The sequence below is a fragment of the Somniosus microcephalus genome, chromosome 12 (assembly GCF_052327205.1).
Source record: "Somniosus microcephalus isolate GS21.2 chromosome 12, FLI_Smic_1.0, whole genome shotgun sequence".
Classification (NCBI taxonomy): Eukaryota; Metazoa; Chordata; class Chondrichthyes; order Squaliformes; family Somniosidae; genus Somniosus; species Somniosus microcephalus.
In genome coordinates, this window is record NC_140998.1 from 134,508,071 (window position 1) to 134,525,012 (window position 16,942).

Below are 16,942 nucleotides of genomic sequence, written 5' to 3' on the forward strand. Positions count from 1 at the left end.
TTTCTAGGCCAGGCACTTTCCAGCAGAGTTACTTTCATGCAATAAGGAAGAGGAACCCTGGTTGATTTGTTTTTTTCATTCCCCCTCCCCACACCCCCCTAGCCTAGGGACAACTGTACTACTTCCCTGGCTGTTACCAGCTAGCTCAGGAGAGACTGGGCATTGAACCTGGGACTTTGCACACAGGGCGCTGCATTTATCCATTCAGCCGTCTAGAGAAATGCAAGTTCTCTGTTCTAGAATTTCGAACTGATCTACAATGGTTGGCCCAATGACCTTTAAAAGTGTGAGAATTGGTTGTTGAAGTGACAGCCTGAATCTTTTCATTCCAGATTGGTAAAAGGAATGCGGGGTGGAGGGGGTGGGGGTGGGGGTATAGTTTCTGAGTCAAAGTAATTTTCTTTGTTTTACTCAATGAGACAAGACGCTTGAAGTAAAAGCTACAAATTGGTCGGCCTAATCCAGCCATTTACTCGGAGTTTGCAACCAATGGTGGCTGTAAAAGCAAACAACTTAAAAAGAACCAGAGAGCTATTTCCCATTTATACTGGCCTAATTAGTTTATAATTAGACTTTAAGGAGGCATGAAGGCCAGAGCAGATTCACTCCACAAACCTTGGTTAGAACACACTTGGAGTACTGCGCACAGTCCTGGTCTCCATATTATAAAAAGGGTATCGAGGCACTGGAGAAAGTGCAAAAAAGATTCACAAGGATGATACCAGAATTGAGAGGTTATAACTATCAGGAAACTGTCGGGGAGTCCAGAACCAGGGGTCACAGTCTAAGGATAAGGGGTAGGCCATTTAGGGCAGAAATGAGGAGGAATTTCTTCACCCAGAGAGTGGTGAACCTGTGGAATTCTCTACCACAGAAGGCAGTAGAGGCCAATACATTAAATATATTCAAGAAGGAGTTGGATATGTTTCTTAAGGCTAAAGGGATCCAGGGGTATGGGGAGAAAGCAGGGACAGGGTACTGAAATTGGATGATCAGCCATGATCGCATTGAATGGCGGAGCAGGCTCGAGGGGCCGAATGGCCTACTCCTGCTCCTATCTTCTATGTTTCTATGAAAGACTGAACAGGCTGGGACTCTTTTCACTAGAAAAGAGAAGACTGAGGGGGTGACTTAATCGAGGTCTTTAAAATGGGTTTGATAGGGTAGATATAGAGACGATGTTTCCACTTGTGGGGAATACTGCAAAAAAACAGATTCAGTGGCTGCCACAAACAGCAATGTGATAATGACTGGATAATCTGTTTTAGTGATGATGGTGGAAGGATAAATATTGGCCAGGATACAAGGAGAACTCCCCCGCTCTTCTTCAAAATAGTGTCATAGGATTGTTTTACGTCCACTTGAGAGGACTGATGGGTCCTCGGTTGTAACGCCTCATCTGAAAGACGGCAGTGCAGCACTCCATCAGTATCGCACTGGAGTGTCAGTCTAGATTTTGTGCTCAAGTCTTTGGAGTGGGACTTAAACTCACAACCTTCTGACTTAGAGGCGAGAATGCTACTACTGAGCTACTGCTGACACTACAAAGTACAGTAGAGAGAATACTTTATTCTGCACCTGGTCTATGCTGTACCCTAGCTGGGGCATTTATTTTTACATTGGGTACAAAAACTGCCCCAATCTTCAGCACTGACAACTCTCAACCTCACCAGCACAAAAACTCAAAGCCTGTCCCAGAATTCCCCAGGGCACTGATGGTGCCATTTAATCTTTATTTCACAGAATTTTAATCTGTATCATGCATATTTGTAGACAGTTTTACTGGAGAGCATGGTAACACCGCCTCAGTATGTTTCAAAGACCTTGGGTGGACAGGAATTCCTGAAATGCCAGCCAAAAACTCTTATTTACAAAATAAGTGGCCTTGTTCTGGAATATCACAGGTGGTGAGGGATGTGTAGTTCACTGTAATCTTTGCGACCATAACACTCTTTGGTCTCCTTCCAGACGTGTAAAATCTTTTGTTTTCCTCTCCAAATTTTCTCCCCTCCTTTTTTTTTTGCTGAGGACTCATTGATTCCTTGTCGCAGTACATTTTCACAGGGAACATTCATCCCTCTGTGCCTCACCCAGTCTGCCATCATTGACGTGTGACAGCGACTGTTGGTTGGCTTTTCAATTGCTGTAGGGGGGCGAAGCCAGAGGGGGAGTGGGGTGGGGGGGGGGCGGGGTGGGGGGGGGGAGCTAGAGGTGGGAGGGCATCATAGCTGAATTCCAACCTGTCCTGAGTCAAGGGCCATACTTGCACAGTAGTGATCAGGGCCAGGAGCACCAGCTGTTTTTTTTTATCCCCCCTTGCCTAACCCAGGGCTCTAAGGTTAATTGTAGTGCCCTTACCACCTTCCTGAATGAGATCAGCCAGCTTAGATTGGAATCCTTGGTCTGTTTTGCTTATCTACTGACTGGATAAACTGACCCAGACACGGGGGGCGTGGGCGGGTGGGAACCTTGTATGAACGTGTTGATGTGCTGATGGTTATCACTGTACATGTCATTGTGGGCCACCATCCTTCCAATCCTGGCTCCTCCAGCTTCGTACATGAATCCAGGGCACCACCCCTGTCACCAAATTGCATAAATATTATGCATCGCACAAAAGTGCATGTGTTTATATATAGGTGCACAGTGTTAATGTTTTAAAGTCCAGAAGAAACCAGAACACGCAGGGAGTGGTGCTAATAGTCCCATGCTAACACGCGCACTAGTTACTGATGCATGGTCAAGGTTTGACCGTAGAGTCAGGTTCACATTAATAGGCTTTACGCTGTTGTGACTTTGTGACAGGAAATTACTCCCAATGCGCTGTGTTGGGTCCTCATGCCAGACTGAGCTGATGTGATGCTAATTCACAAGACCCCACACAGAGGCAGTCCTGTACCAATGCCTCTATAGGCAGAGTTTGGCACAATGTGCACTCTTGTAGAACCCAAACTCTTAAGTACAAAAGGCCTGAGAAAGCAAAGAATCTGAAGTTGCCATTAACCATCAGAGGACTACAATATGGTATAAATATAACAGCGCTTTTATTAGAAGAGAGATCTATGTGTGATCTATAATAATTTATATTATGCCATATTACATCAAAAAGGCACAATCTGCTCCATGCAATTAATTATTTTCGAAGTGCGGTGACAGCCATTCTGTAACAGGGACATCCCGCAATCAGCAATGAGATGAATTACCAGTTAATTTGTTTCTGGTGGTGTTGGTTGAGGGAAGATTGTGGGCCAGGACATCAAATAGTGGCATGGGATCTTTAACGACCACCAGAAGCAACCAAAACAGGCAGACATTGGGGTAAAAATTGGTCTGGGCCCATCTCGGGGCCTGAGGCCTGAGGATCGATAGAAGTTGGCCCTCGGGCCTCGCCTGCATACTGGGGTTGAGATGGTCGCGCCTCCACAGGCATCTCGCCCAGTGGGAGTATCCAATTCAGGGCTGCTTGCCTCATCGGCAGCAGTCCGCAGGTATATCCCGGGAGGGGGGTGGGAGCGGGCTATGAGATGGGCGCAGTCGTGACACCTGTAGAGTTAGGGGAGCACTCCTGCTCCTGGCTCCACACAGGAAGGGTTTATAACAAAAAAAATCCAAACATACTTTTAAGTGGTGGCTGCGGGGGCTGCTGAACAATGCTGAGCAGAATGCCCTGCTCATCGGAAACTGATTTCTCCACAAGATCCTCAACAGGTGTTAGGCCCCTCATTAACATATTCAAGGGGTCTAATGCCTCTTTAAACAGGCCCCATGAATTTAACAGTGGGACCAACACCTGTGCAGATTTGGCGCAGGCCGTTCCACTGCTAAACTGGTATGCTTTGCGCCCAATGTACGCTCAAAAAATGGGTGCAAAGCATACCATTTTCTACCCCAAGATCTGAGTTTAACATCTTATCTGGAGAACAGCATCTCCAAAAATGCAATCCCTCAGTACATACCTGTGGTGTCAGCCTAGGTTACGTGTTAGAACCCTAAAGTGGGGCTTGCAACTAGAACCTTGTAAACATTTTATGGTTTAAATTTGTGGTAACCTTGACTTAATCACAAAGTGCTGCTGCATTGCCTAAGAATATAAAGTCTCATTAACGGCCACCGAAACAGAATCCACTCCATTTACTATATATGAATAAATTGCAAATTTGCATAAATGCTTGGCATTCCAATTAATTTACAGGAGAACAGGCCATGATTAAAGACACGAAGAAGTGGGAATTAGGGATATAAACCTTTCAAACTGTGCAGACCATTATTTATCAGAACACTTGACAGACTGCAGATTAACAGACACGGTCTAACCAGTGCTGAATTATATGGCATGAGCACTGTTTATACAGGTGTGATGAGTTTCCCGCTGATTTGATCCACATTCACGAACTACAAATAATGTTCTTTCTTTGGTTTTAAAATCAGACTGCTTGCTTTTTTTGGTAACTTACTCTAATTTTCTTCCCCTCCTCCCCTCTCCTGAGGATGCAACACTAGAGTCCGATTCCATGGGCAGCAGGGAGCTCCAGAACCTCAGCTGAGTGGCTGTTTTGGTGTGCGAGCCCAGATAACCAGTGTTGGCTGGTTATTTGACTACAGGGGGCATCGCAGCAGAGCCCAGTTGTGTCCTCATCCCGCGTCTACAGATGTGCAGTTTCCAGCTGGAGTCTCAGGATAATGGTCAGACATGGGAACTGGCTGATTTTCTTTTCTTTCCCATCCCTAGCTGAGAGACACTGAGGCTAATTGCATCACCCCAACTGCCACCCAAAGCCCTGGATCCTCCCCTGTTTCCAATATTTATAACATTTTTCCTTAGAAGGTGCAATGGTGCTTTGTCTCAACCACTCCCCGTGCGAAGTATTCCATGCTGCAAGTCTCTGAGTAAAAACCTTTCTCCTGATCTCTCCCTTAGTGACAATTTTAAATGGATGACCCATTGTCAGTGACCCCTCAAGCAGCGGGAAATAGTCTTTATCTATTCATTATCAGAACCCCTCAATTGTTATTTAAGAAAAAAAACTCTATTAAATGTCCTATTGACCTTCTCTGCTCCCAGTGGAAATAGTTCCAGTACTTCCAGCCTCTCCTCATAACTTTAGCTTCCTGCCCCTAGCAACGTGCTGGTGAATCTATGCTGTACGCTGTGTATCTCTTTCCATAATGGGAGCCCACATCTGTATACAGTACTTTAACTGTGGCCTAACCATTATCTTGTACAAATGTATTATTACTTCTTTACTCAGCTCAGTGGTACCACTCTTGCCTCTGAGTCAGAAGGTTGTGGGATCAAATCCAGGGACTTGAGCACAAAATCTAGGCTGACACTCCAGTCCAGTATTGAGGGAGTGCTGCACTGTCGGAGGTGCCGTCTTTCAGATGAGACGTTAAACCGAGGCCCTGTCTGTCCTCTCAGGTGGATGTAAAAGATCCCATGGCGCAATTTTGAAGTAGAGCTGGGAGTTTTTCCTGGTGTCCCAGCCAAAATGTATCCCTTGACCAACATCACTAAAAAACAGATTATCTGGTCATTATCACATTGCTGTTTGTGGGACCTTGCTGTCTGCAAATTGGCTGCAGCATTTCTACATTACAACAGTGACTACAAGTCAGAAGTACTACATTGGCTGTAAAGCGCTTTGGGACGTCCTGAGGTTGTGCAAGGCTCTATATAAATACACGTCTTTTTTCTTTCTTTTGCTTGTACACTGTGCCCCTATTTATAAAATCTAAATGCTTTTGAAACTTTTTATGGCTTTATCGACCTGATTTCAACTGCTGCTGTGTGTGTCTGTGAAGCAACTAGCATGGGGCCCTATGCAACTGCATTGACCAAAGTGTTGGATGCAGAGTTAAGCTGTGCCCATTCTGCCGTGATGAAAGCTCCAGTAGAACAGCCCTTGTGATATTGTGAACTTTCCAAATCCCCCAAATTTATGACCTGAGTTGTACTGTGAACTTACTTAAAGCAGTATTTTTGCCAAATTGTGGTCATGCACACCTGGAAGTGATTTGAGATTGTCTAAACTTAGGGCCGAGAGAGGGGGTGAGAGAGAAAGAGAGGGGGGAAGAGAGCGTGGGAGAGGAGGGGAGAGAGAGAGAGAAAGAGACAGCGGGAGAGGAGAGAGAGAGAGAGGAGGGAGAGAGAGAGAGAAGAGAGAGAGAGAGTGAAGAGGAGAGAGAGAGTGGAGGGGGAGAAAGGGGCAGGGGAAGGGAGAGAGAGGGAATGGAAAGAGGGAGAGTTTTCATAGCATTATCCAATCTGGCTTGAACCCATGCCCCAGAATTGCATAGTTACTGTGTTAATCCCTTGTGTGCCTCGCCCCTCCTTATCTCTGTCACCTCCTCCAGCCCTACAACCCTCCGAGATATCTGCGCTCCTCCAATTCTGGCCTCTTGAGCATCCCTGATTTTATCGCTCCAGCATTGGCAACCGTGCTTTCAGCTGCCATGGCCCTAAGCCCTGGAATTCCCTCCCTAAACCCCTCTGCCTTTCTACTTCTCTTTCCTCCTTAAGACCTTCATTAAAACCTTTTGTCCTAATATCTCTTTTCACGACTTGGTGTCAAATTTTGTTTCATAAATGCTCCTTTGAAGCGCCATGGGACGTTTTACTATGTTAAAGATGCTATATAAATACAAGTTGTTGTAATCCAGTGCATCAACCAGTTTCCTTTTTTACCACTTTCTTGATAATGCTTTTATCCTTTCCCCCTTAAAAAATCTACCCACTATCTTGAATCAGTGAGAGATCAAGTATTCAATGCGATGCTTTGGCCAGCCTGCCAGGAGTTGAGATTGGGTGGCATTGAATGGACCCATTTCCAATGCCAGTTTTCTCCAGTGTAAATGCTAGTTGGGACCGATCCGTGAGCTCAGGTCTGCTGCTGAAGTAGTGCTGTAGTGGGTTTGGCTGTATAAGGCTGAGTACGATGAAAGAATTTGAAAGGAATGCAAAGAACCAGTTGTTAAGTCCTCAAGTAAAACAAAAATAATGGTGAGTACTAAACAGCAGAACTTAGTTCTCTTGCATTGGTGAATTTTTTGCACTTGGTAGACCATTAGTTAGTCCATATGCCTCATCCCAGCAGAATGTTCCATTTGTGCTTGAAGGAGAAAGGGGTTGAGGGGTTAAATAATTATGGAAGAGGGGGTGCGATTCCTGACTTGCTCCACAAGCACACATCCAGTCAGTAGATATAGATCTGTGCTGATCTGGAATGCGGAGAAGCCCATGATTACAACAGCCCTGTCCTCCCTGAATGAACAAGGAAAGCATAGCTGTAACAAATTAGTGCGAGCACTAAAAATGTAAACCCAGAGATAGAATAATATTGCATTGGAATGATCTTGTCCCTCCATTGTCTCTTTGTTGTCAGACTATTTGTCTGACATCCAGTCTTGGATGAGCTTCAATTTTCTCAAAGCCATTGTCTTTGGCCCACTTTACAGACTCCGTACCTTACCACCAATTCCATACCTCTCCCTGGTCACTGCCTCAGGCTGAACCAGACCCTTTGCAACCTCAGCATTCTATTCGACCCAGAGATGAGCTACCAACTCCATATCCTCTCTACCACAAGGACCACTTACTTCCACCTCCATAACTTTGCCCACCTCTGCCCCTATGTCAGCCCTTCAGCTGCTGAATCCGCCATCCATGCCTTTGTCATCTCCAGACTCGGCTCCTCCAGTTCTCTCTTGGTCAGTATGCAATTCTACACCGAGACCTGCTCATCCAGCACCCCTGCCCTACATTGGCTCCTGGTCCTCCAGCATCTCAAATTTATACTTTTCATCCTTGACTTTCAATCCCATCATGTTCTCCCCCAGCTTATCTCTGCAACTTCCTTCAGCTCTACAACCTCCTTCAGCTCTACAACCTCCTTCAGCTCTACACCTCCGTTCCTCCTCGCCTGCCCACCACCCCCCCCCGCCCCCCCCCCCCCTCACTGCCCAAGAACCCTCCATTTTTCTGACTCTGGCTTCTTGTACACCTTCCACTCCCTTCGTCCTACCATTGGTGGCTGTGCCTTCAGCCGCCTAGGCCCACACCCTGGAATTCCATCTCTAAACCTGTCCACCTCTACCTTCTTTGACCATGCTTAAAACCTGTCTCTTTGGCCAAGCTTTTAGTCACCCCTCCTTCTCTAACTTGGCATCAAATTCCTTTTCTGATTGTGCCTCTGTGAAGCATCTTGGGACATTTTTCTACATTAAAGGTGCTATATAAATGCAAATTATTTTAATTTCTGCAACTAAATTGAAACTGTAATTGTCTTGCTCGATAAGTTAGGGTATTATTGACTGAGGCACATTAAATGTGCATGGAATTGTGCCATAAAAATAGTTACCGTCTATAAATATCAGTTAAAATTTATTACTAACATCACAGAACTTTATTGCTCATGATCTGCTTTAGTCTGCAATTTTTCTTTATGAAGAAAGGATGCTAAGAGAAGGATTGATTTTACACAGATACGGGTCATTAATTTCAAATAACCAATGAAACTTTTACAACAGTAATAACTTACAGCAAATCAGAAGGCTTAGAAAAATTATTTACAATGTTTATACGTTATCGTTTCCTGAAAAAACATAATGTAAAAATAAAATATTAATATTTCAAGGAGAACGGTTTGAAATATTCATATGGGCTTCTCCTCTGCCCTTCTTCATGCATTACTCGAGTGTGATCTAATGATACCAGCAAGCCTGTTGAAGTAGGTAGTTTTATTGCAAAACCCATTCTCGTGAAATGATAACTCATTATCATTTCATGAGACTGGGTTTTGCAATGAAGCTATCTACCCAAGGCTTAATATTAATATTAACACAGAGGAAATCTTCCCCTTTGTCTCCGCCCTTCCCTGTCTATTATTCTACCACCAGTTTTCCCTCCCTCCTCCACTTGGCTCCAGCACCCCCTCTCTTACTCCGCCTTTGGTGCTGCTTTTCATATCTGGTTGTGGATACTGAGATTGATAGATTTTTGTTAGATAAGGTTGTGGATCAAAGTCAGGTAAATGGACTTGAGATACGGATCAGCCATGATCTGATTGAACAGCAGAAGAGGCTCAAGGGCTGAATGGCTTCCTTCTGTTCCTATGTTGCTGATGCCTCTCTTTGACCATGAACTAATGCTATGGAATGATGATAGGAAGGTTTAACCCTTTCACTGTTTTCTCAGATGTCAAGCACACAGTGCCCCTCCCTCATATGCCTCTTGTACTCCCAACATGGATCAGAGTTCTTTTTCAAGCAGCTTCGTACACCACTATAAGCTCGTACTATCCCTTCCTCTCCCACGTGAACTTCAGAAGTAAGAGACTGGTTTAAGAGTTCAAGGCAATTTGGGATAGTGCCACCAGTCTTTCTCTCACAACAACAACTTGTATTAATTACAAGACATCCCAAGGCAGTTTGCAGAAAAATAATAACAGAAATGGATGCAGAACTATGGGCGGGAAGTTAGGAAAGGTAAGTGAAGACTAGGTCAAAAAATGGGTTTTGAAAAGGCTTTTGACAGTGGATGGAGCAGTCGAGAGATGGAAGAGTTAGAGAGAGATTTTGAGAGATTAGAGCTGAGATGCCTGATTGTGAGGTGCAGGAGCAGGCATTGCACAGGAGGCTATAAATGCTGGCCATGCTAGCGATGCCCACATCCTATGAACGAATAAAAATAAAATCAGAGGACCAAAGGGTTTGGGAGGGGATGTATGGCTGGAGGAGGTTGCAGGAGTAGCAAGTGTATGGCTGTTGAGGTTTTTGAAGACAACAATAAGAATTTTCAATTGGATGAGTTTGGGGACAGGGAGCCAGTGTAGTTCATCAAGGACAGGGTGATGGGTGAGTGGGACCTACACTAGGGCAGGATGTGGTCAGCTGTGTTTTGGACAAGTGGGAGTTTATGGAGGGTGAAGGATGGAATGCCAGCAAGGAAGGCATTGAAGTAATTGGGTCTGGAGGTGACAAAAGTGTGGCTAGAGTTCAAGTGGCGAGAAATCTAAGTAAGGCAGAGGTGAGCAATATTCCGGAGGTGGAAGTAAGCGGACTTGAGAAGATGTGTGGTCTGAAGCTCAGCTTAGCATCAATAACAATGTTCAGGTTAGGGACAATTCTGTTCAGCCTGGGCAAGTGGCCAGGGAGGGGGGGTGTGACAATGCATGTGTCCTCACGACAGAGTTACAAATGAAAACCGTTGTCTTTCCAAAAGAAGTGGATTGTTACACGATCCCATGTGGAACTCCAGTGAAAACTGCTTTTACAATAAACAGGTCATCGACCTGAAACATTAACTCTGTTTCTCTCCCCACACATACTGTCTGACCTGCTGAGTATTTTCAGCACTTTCTGTTTTTATTTACAATAGACTTAATTGCCAGTTGGGTGGTGCCTCTCAAAAAAGGCTCTAACCAATTGTATTGTTGTGCTGGTGTTAGGTTGTTCTAAGGTGGCCTATGTGACTATGCTGTATGTAGCTGAAGTGTTATAGCTTTTCCAAGTATGGTGACTAGGAATTGCATTGCACGTTTGTGTTGATTTATTTTTAATCACCCTCTTTAGTTCTATTTGTGATGACCCATTCCTAGGTATCTTCCGTTCTGTTACCTAACATTTTCCATGTTCCCTTTGGAGAAAGAAGGAAACGATGGTGAAAGAAAGTATGAACAAACTTGCATTTGTGTGGCACCTTTCATGTCGTTAGGCTATCCCAGAGTGCTTCACATAACAATGACCTCAATTCAAAAGTAATTCATTGTATGTGGTAGCCATTTTGCACACAGCAAGACCCCACAAACAACAAAGAGATAAATGAGTAGTCAGTCTATTTTTTTTATGATGTTGGTTGAGGAATAAATGTTGGCCAGGACAGCTCGAGAACTTTCCTGCTTTTCTTTGACTAGTGCCATGGGATCTTTTACATCCACCTGAAAAGGCAGACAGTGTTATGTTCATTAATAACTAGATGTTTGCATTATGAACAGCTAGCTTTTGCTAGTCACTTTATTGAATACATGTTCTCTAGGTACAGCATCTGTAGAGATTCAGCATGTGTACTTCTGTGTGCAGGCAGCCATCTTGACTACTGCCTTGTGGGTAGCGTAGTGCATCGTGGGTAGTGTAGTCTTAAACGCATACAACTAAATATACAGCTCTATACAGCTCTACGGCTCCATCTAGTGTACCACTCTAGAATGACATGTTATTGATCATTACAGACAGGACCTTAATTTAACGTCTCAACTGAGAGACGGTGAGAAGGCAGGAAGGTGGGTTAATGTTCGTCACAAAATAGGGGCAGACTTACTGGACCTTCTGGTTTCAGAAATTCCTTGCATTTCCTCCTGCTAGTTTTCTCTCCTGTGTTTTATTTCAATGACAACTTGTGTTTCCTCTGATACAAGTATGTTAAAAGAAGAAAAATATCTAATTTTTTTGTGTCAGAACATATCTTGGCACATCCATGCATGCACGCCCATACATAGGACTGATGTCAAGAAGAATTTCTTCATATAAAGAGCGATGAACACTGAAGATTTTTGGACTGATGAGCTAACATGACCTAATGGCCTCCTTCATCTGTATTCAACCTCTAGCACCTCAGCGGATACTCTACCCCTCAAATGGCTTCTTTATCCACCCGCTCTCCACAACTGACTTCTGAACCTGGACTTTGGCTTGTGAATGTTCCAAACTGACTCCACATTGTTTACAAGTCAACTTCATCCCATCACAGGACCTCAGACTTTAACTTTGGATTCTTTCATCGCATCTCCTCGCCGCCCCCCATTTACAACTGTGACATGTCTCTCCTAATCTCTGCCTATGTAACCCCAATTCTTTTGTGTCTACTCGTGTTCACATTTTAGCTGCTGCTTTGGACCAAAGCCCATTATTTCTATCAATTTCTCAAGCCCTTCTCTCCTCTCCGTCCGGTCATGCCATCTTTAATTTCTCCCCGCTCAGACACCTTGTTTCCCCCCCGTCCCCACCCCAAACAATCATTAGACCCATGTCTGTATTCAGGCTTGACTAAGTCCACAGCTACCCTCTGTGCCTCTCTTGGCATTCTCCAGAGAGCCCATCAAGTCATCTGTCACTGCCTACTTACGAGTAGCAACCTTAACTGCCCCAGCCCCCTCTTTTTTTTTAATTCGTTCATGGGATGTGGGCATCGCCAGCAAGGCCAGCATTTATTGCCCATCCCTAATTGCCCTTGAGAAGGTGGTGGTGAGCTGCCATTTCTGAGGGCAGTTAAGAGTCAACAACATTGCTGTGTGTCTGGAGTCACATAGTGGCCAGATGAGTTCTTACAACAATCCAGTAGTTTCATGGTCACCATTACTAACACTAGTATTATTCCAGATTTTATTAAATTAACTGAATTTAAATTTCCCAGTTGCCATGGTGGGATTTGAACTTGCATCTCCGGATTATTCGTCCAGGATTACTGGTCTAGTAACATAACCACTATGCTACTGTACCCGTAATGTTGTTGACCTTCCCACCCAGCGTGCTACTGAGAGCTAATCTCCATAACCTCTATTCCATCCCACTAACCCGCATCTGTCTGCTCAGGTGGACATAAAAGATCCTATGGCCTTACTCACAGAAAGGAAGGGAGTTCTCCATGTGTCCTGGCCAACATTTATCCTCAACTAATGCCATATTTGGTGGTTGTGAGATCTTGTCGGGCCCAAATTGGAATCTGTATTTGCCTACAAAACAAGAGTGACCAGATTTTAGAAGTAATTCATTGGCTATAAAATTGGCTTTGGGATGTCCTGAGGACATGAATGGTGGTGAGGGAGAACATGCTGGGTAGAAAGAGAAAGGTTTCAATTTGCCTTTGATCAGCACTACTTGGCTGAGCCCTACTCCTAAGCGAGGCCTGTTGCTCTAACTATCAATTCAGAAAGATACCATCCCAGTTGTTAGATGTACAATTGGAGTCTGGATTTCTGGACCAAGCCCTACTCCCTTTGTTCCAGTAACACAACATGAATGAGGCCTCAGAGTTGTTCTCCTTCTGCCTGTCAAATTAAAAATGAATAATTAATCAGAAATTGGTAATTAAATAGATCCCCTCCCTCTTTACAACACGAAGCCCTCCAATTTTTTTATATAAAGGACATTTTATTTGTGAGAGGAGTGCTTTATGTGGGTTCTGTTTCATGAGAGAGCTGTAAACAGTGGAAGTTTAACCACAGATCGTGGAACCTCATAGGACATTATAAATCATGGCTCCTACTGTATTGCGTATGCATTAGTCAACTACCAGTATTGAGGGAATCATCAATTTTTTCCCCATTCTCTTACACGCTAGGATGAATTTTCAACATATTTTCGTTTACAGCGTTGTACAAAATGCAACAGGATATGTAATTAATGGCCCTGAATTTCCGACCCCCATGGGTGTGTACGAGGTGCGTACGCACCTGTAGGGGCCACGCAAGTTCCGGGTTTAGGCATGCGAAGCGCATGTGCTGAAATCTGGAACTTGTGATCTGTCAAGAATTCTCTTGACAGCTCATCCGCATGCCCAAGAAAAATGCCTCTGCAGGTGGAGAGTTGCACTATTTGCTCAACTTCCGTCCGCTGAAAGGCCATAGAATTCTTACGCCTGGTAAAAGCAGGCATAAGGCCGGCTTTTACCAGCATAAGAGTTTTAAAAAATAGAAAAATAAAATTTTATCACTCACTTGTAAATTAAAAACCCTGTCCAATAAGGTAAGGTTATATTAAGCCCCGTTAAAACATACAAATGTTTTTTTTTTAATTTTTGTTTAACATATTTAATTAAATGCCATTTAATTAATTTTATATATGTAATGGTTTTGCTTTATTTATTTCAGTGTGTTGGTGCATTTTTGCAGTCAGCCCCATTCATACCTTTGACAGTTCTGTACAGACGGAACTGTCAAATGTATGAAGAGGGATTCCCTTCTTCCATTGGTTGGGCTGGCCCACGTAATCCCAGGGGTGCTTGCGAACCACATGCACCCCTGGGATACGTGGGCCTCTGCATTTTGAAGAGGAGAGGCCCAGGAGCGGAAGCCTCAGTAGCTATGGAACCAGCAAGTAGGTTCGTAGAAATTTTTCTGATCGGAGGCATCCGCCCGCAGGAAGCCTCCGATCGGAAATTCAGAGCCTTTGCAAATACTGGCAGATCTCCCGTAGCGTTGCTCACAGGCAGTCCGGGGATACGCTGGTTTGAAACGAGAGGCTCCACAAGCGACATGCCAGAAGCCTGAGCCGCCACCAGAAACAGCTGGTCTATGAGTAGGCAGCAGGCAGTGCAGTGTGATTAGGCGATTGGTTGAAGGGACAATAGCCTCTGCTTCCATGATCTGACTGGTCGAAGGGTTTCTAAAACGCTACAGCATAGCGTCACACAGACATGTGACTTTTAATTAGATAATTCGCAATTAACGTCTGTCTCCCCCTTATGAATTTTCATTTTGAACAATGCACAGCATTGCTAGAGGATGGAATTGTTTATCTTCTTTGCCTCTAAATGCTCCTAGTTCAGGTACAGTATGGATTGTATACAGTTTTCAGCTTTTTCCACATTGCTCCGCCAATATGTACATTAGGAACATAAGAAAGTACAGGACTGGAAAAGTCCGATAAACTAAGACTCTTCAATTGCCTACTTCCTCCAATATTTAACCGGTGCTCTGTATGCATCTACAAGTGCTGTGTAATCTCCAATATAGTATGTATCAAGCCTGAGAAAGTGTGTAAACTTCTTATGAAAAACAATGGACCAAATTTTGCTGAAAAAATAACGGAGTGTGAATGGCGCTTACTGTTATTAATGTGCAATACGGCCAGCAAGTTGTGGCGATGAAGAGATACCCGGTGAATTGTGAATCGCCACAAGTTGCTGGACGATTTGCACCATTAGCTTCACAAAAATAGCATCTTGTCCTTAACCTCTCCATGATTTTCACGAAGTTGCTGCATTTGCACATTAATTGCCCATTAAACTCGCCACAGAAAGTTAAGTCTAGTAATTAATAGCGCAAGTACCCTTTTAACAATGTGATAATTGTTAATGACGGCCAACCAACCTCTTTGGCTCAGAAAGTGAACTATTGTAAGTGTGGTGTCTCATTCCTTCAGGTTGTGAATTGTTTCAGGAGATTTTAAGTGTTTACATTTTTTAAAAATTTTCCTTTCTGTCTCTTGTTCTCTCTTTTAATCCAGATTTTCTTTCCCTCTTTATTTCTCTTTCTGTACCTGATTTGACATTAAATTCACCCTCCTTCTCAGTCCTTCCTCTGTTCGTTTCCCAATCTTTAAATCTCATTGGTTATGCAGGTACATTGTTTGTCTCATTGTTCACCAAGGTCTCAGATGCTCTGTTGGCCTCATGCGCCTTTATCAACTTGCACTTCCAGCAACTTTGAGGGCAAAAGATTTTTGAAACCTAAACATGCGCAAACAAGTCTAACTAATGGGGCATGACTTTAAACTGTTTCTAATTTATGTCGTAGTGGCATTTTCTAACATAACTCCAGACAAAGGAAAGAAAACGAATTCCCATATTTATATAAAATTGTGTTGAGATTGACATTAGTTTGAGTTAATTGCCCTGTACAGCTGGAAAGAACGAGCTCATGTTTCTGTCATTCATTTCTGCTGTTGGACTGATATGCACATTACAGCAAGCCTCCTGAACTATGTCACTTTATAAATATGAAGAACAATGGACCCATTTCTTTCAGACCCAAAGCACCGGGTATACGCCAGCAAAATGTTGTAACCTTTGGAAGGAATAAAAATTTAATTAGTATGACATGAAAGCTATTTGGCTAAAAGCACAAAAATAGAATTAAGCCTGGCAGCTGGGACGTAAACTTTTCCAAAAAAAAATAACCAACTTACGAGCAATTTTCTCTCTCTGCTTCTTCTAAATAGAAAAACCCTCCTGTGACCAAGAGAGGCAAACGGCTCTGGAGGAAACCCGGCAGTACCCCCGAGATGGCATCTTTATTCCAGAGTGTGCAGGGGCAGGACTCTACAAGCCGGTACAGTGCCACCAATCGACTGGGTACTGCTGGTGCGTCTTAGTGGACATTGGCCGCCCGATTCCTGGAACCTCCACCCGGTGAGTGCAGCACGATTCTAGAGATGGAAGGGAAGGGTGAAAACTCACTGCGCCCGAGGTAGAGAAACTCGAGGGGAGCAAAACTTAGCCGATCCATAAAGTCATGAGCTGGAATAAGTCCCATTACGCTGCTCCAGTTTCTCATCGGTCCCTTGGAGATTGTTATATTTTTGCGTCTGGTTCTCTCTCTCGCTCTCTCTCTCTCTCTCTCATGGCCAAAATGTTTAGGATTGTCGTCATTTCTAAAAATAAAAACCTTTGACCTCATATAGCATAAATTACAGCCCAAACTGCAAACACTAGTTGAAGGTTACTGCATGCGAGGTTCCTTCATTTTAAAAGTGATCCTTATCGAATCTACACCACATCACGTGAGGTGGCTGTAGAAGGTTTTGATTATGGGTATTGTATTGGGAGGGTGTGGGTGACTTTGGCATTGCCATGCCATTGACTGGGCTTTTTCTTCCCCTTTATACTGAAGAACTGGCTATGTTGGCACTCAGATTCCCAGCAATGCGATTTCCCTCGCTAACAAACTGCCAGTAAAAACATACACAATATACATGGACGGGATTATCATTTCCTGGATTATTACTTTAGGAACTCGCAGTAACTTAATAGTCGAGGGCTGGTGTTATGTGCCAGCCTTGTGGGTTGCCTTAGCCCTTGATGACTGCCAGCACAGTTGCTATTGTTTTAAAAGATCTAAAACTGAGCCAGGCCCCTCCGTGAACGTCACAGCATGTTAGAAAAATAATGGATAACCTGGAGTAATTAAAAGCCTGCAGCTCGATCTCTGCCTTTAAGCAATGTTAATGT

At 43.9% G+C, this 16,942-nt stretch overlaps 1 protein-coding gene across 6 annotated transcripts in view; it reads left to right on the top strand.

Annotated features, from left to right (window-relative positions):
• Window positions 1-16,942, top strand: part of smoc1 (SPARC related modular calcium binding 1) — a 628,567-nt gene that overhangs the window by 113,002 nt on the left and 498,623 nt on the right. For all 6 annotated transcript variants that reach the window (XM_086003604.1, XM_086003599.1, XM_086003600.1 and 3 more), the window contains exon 8: window positions 15,934-16,123. In XM_086003604.1, coding sequence (XP_085859730.1) covers window positions 15,934-16,123 — 190 coding nt within the window. The remainder of the gene's footprint in view (window positions 1-15,933; window positions 16,124-16,942) is intronic.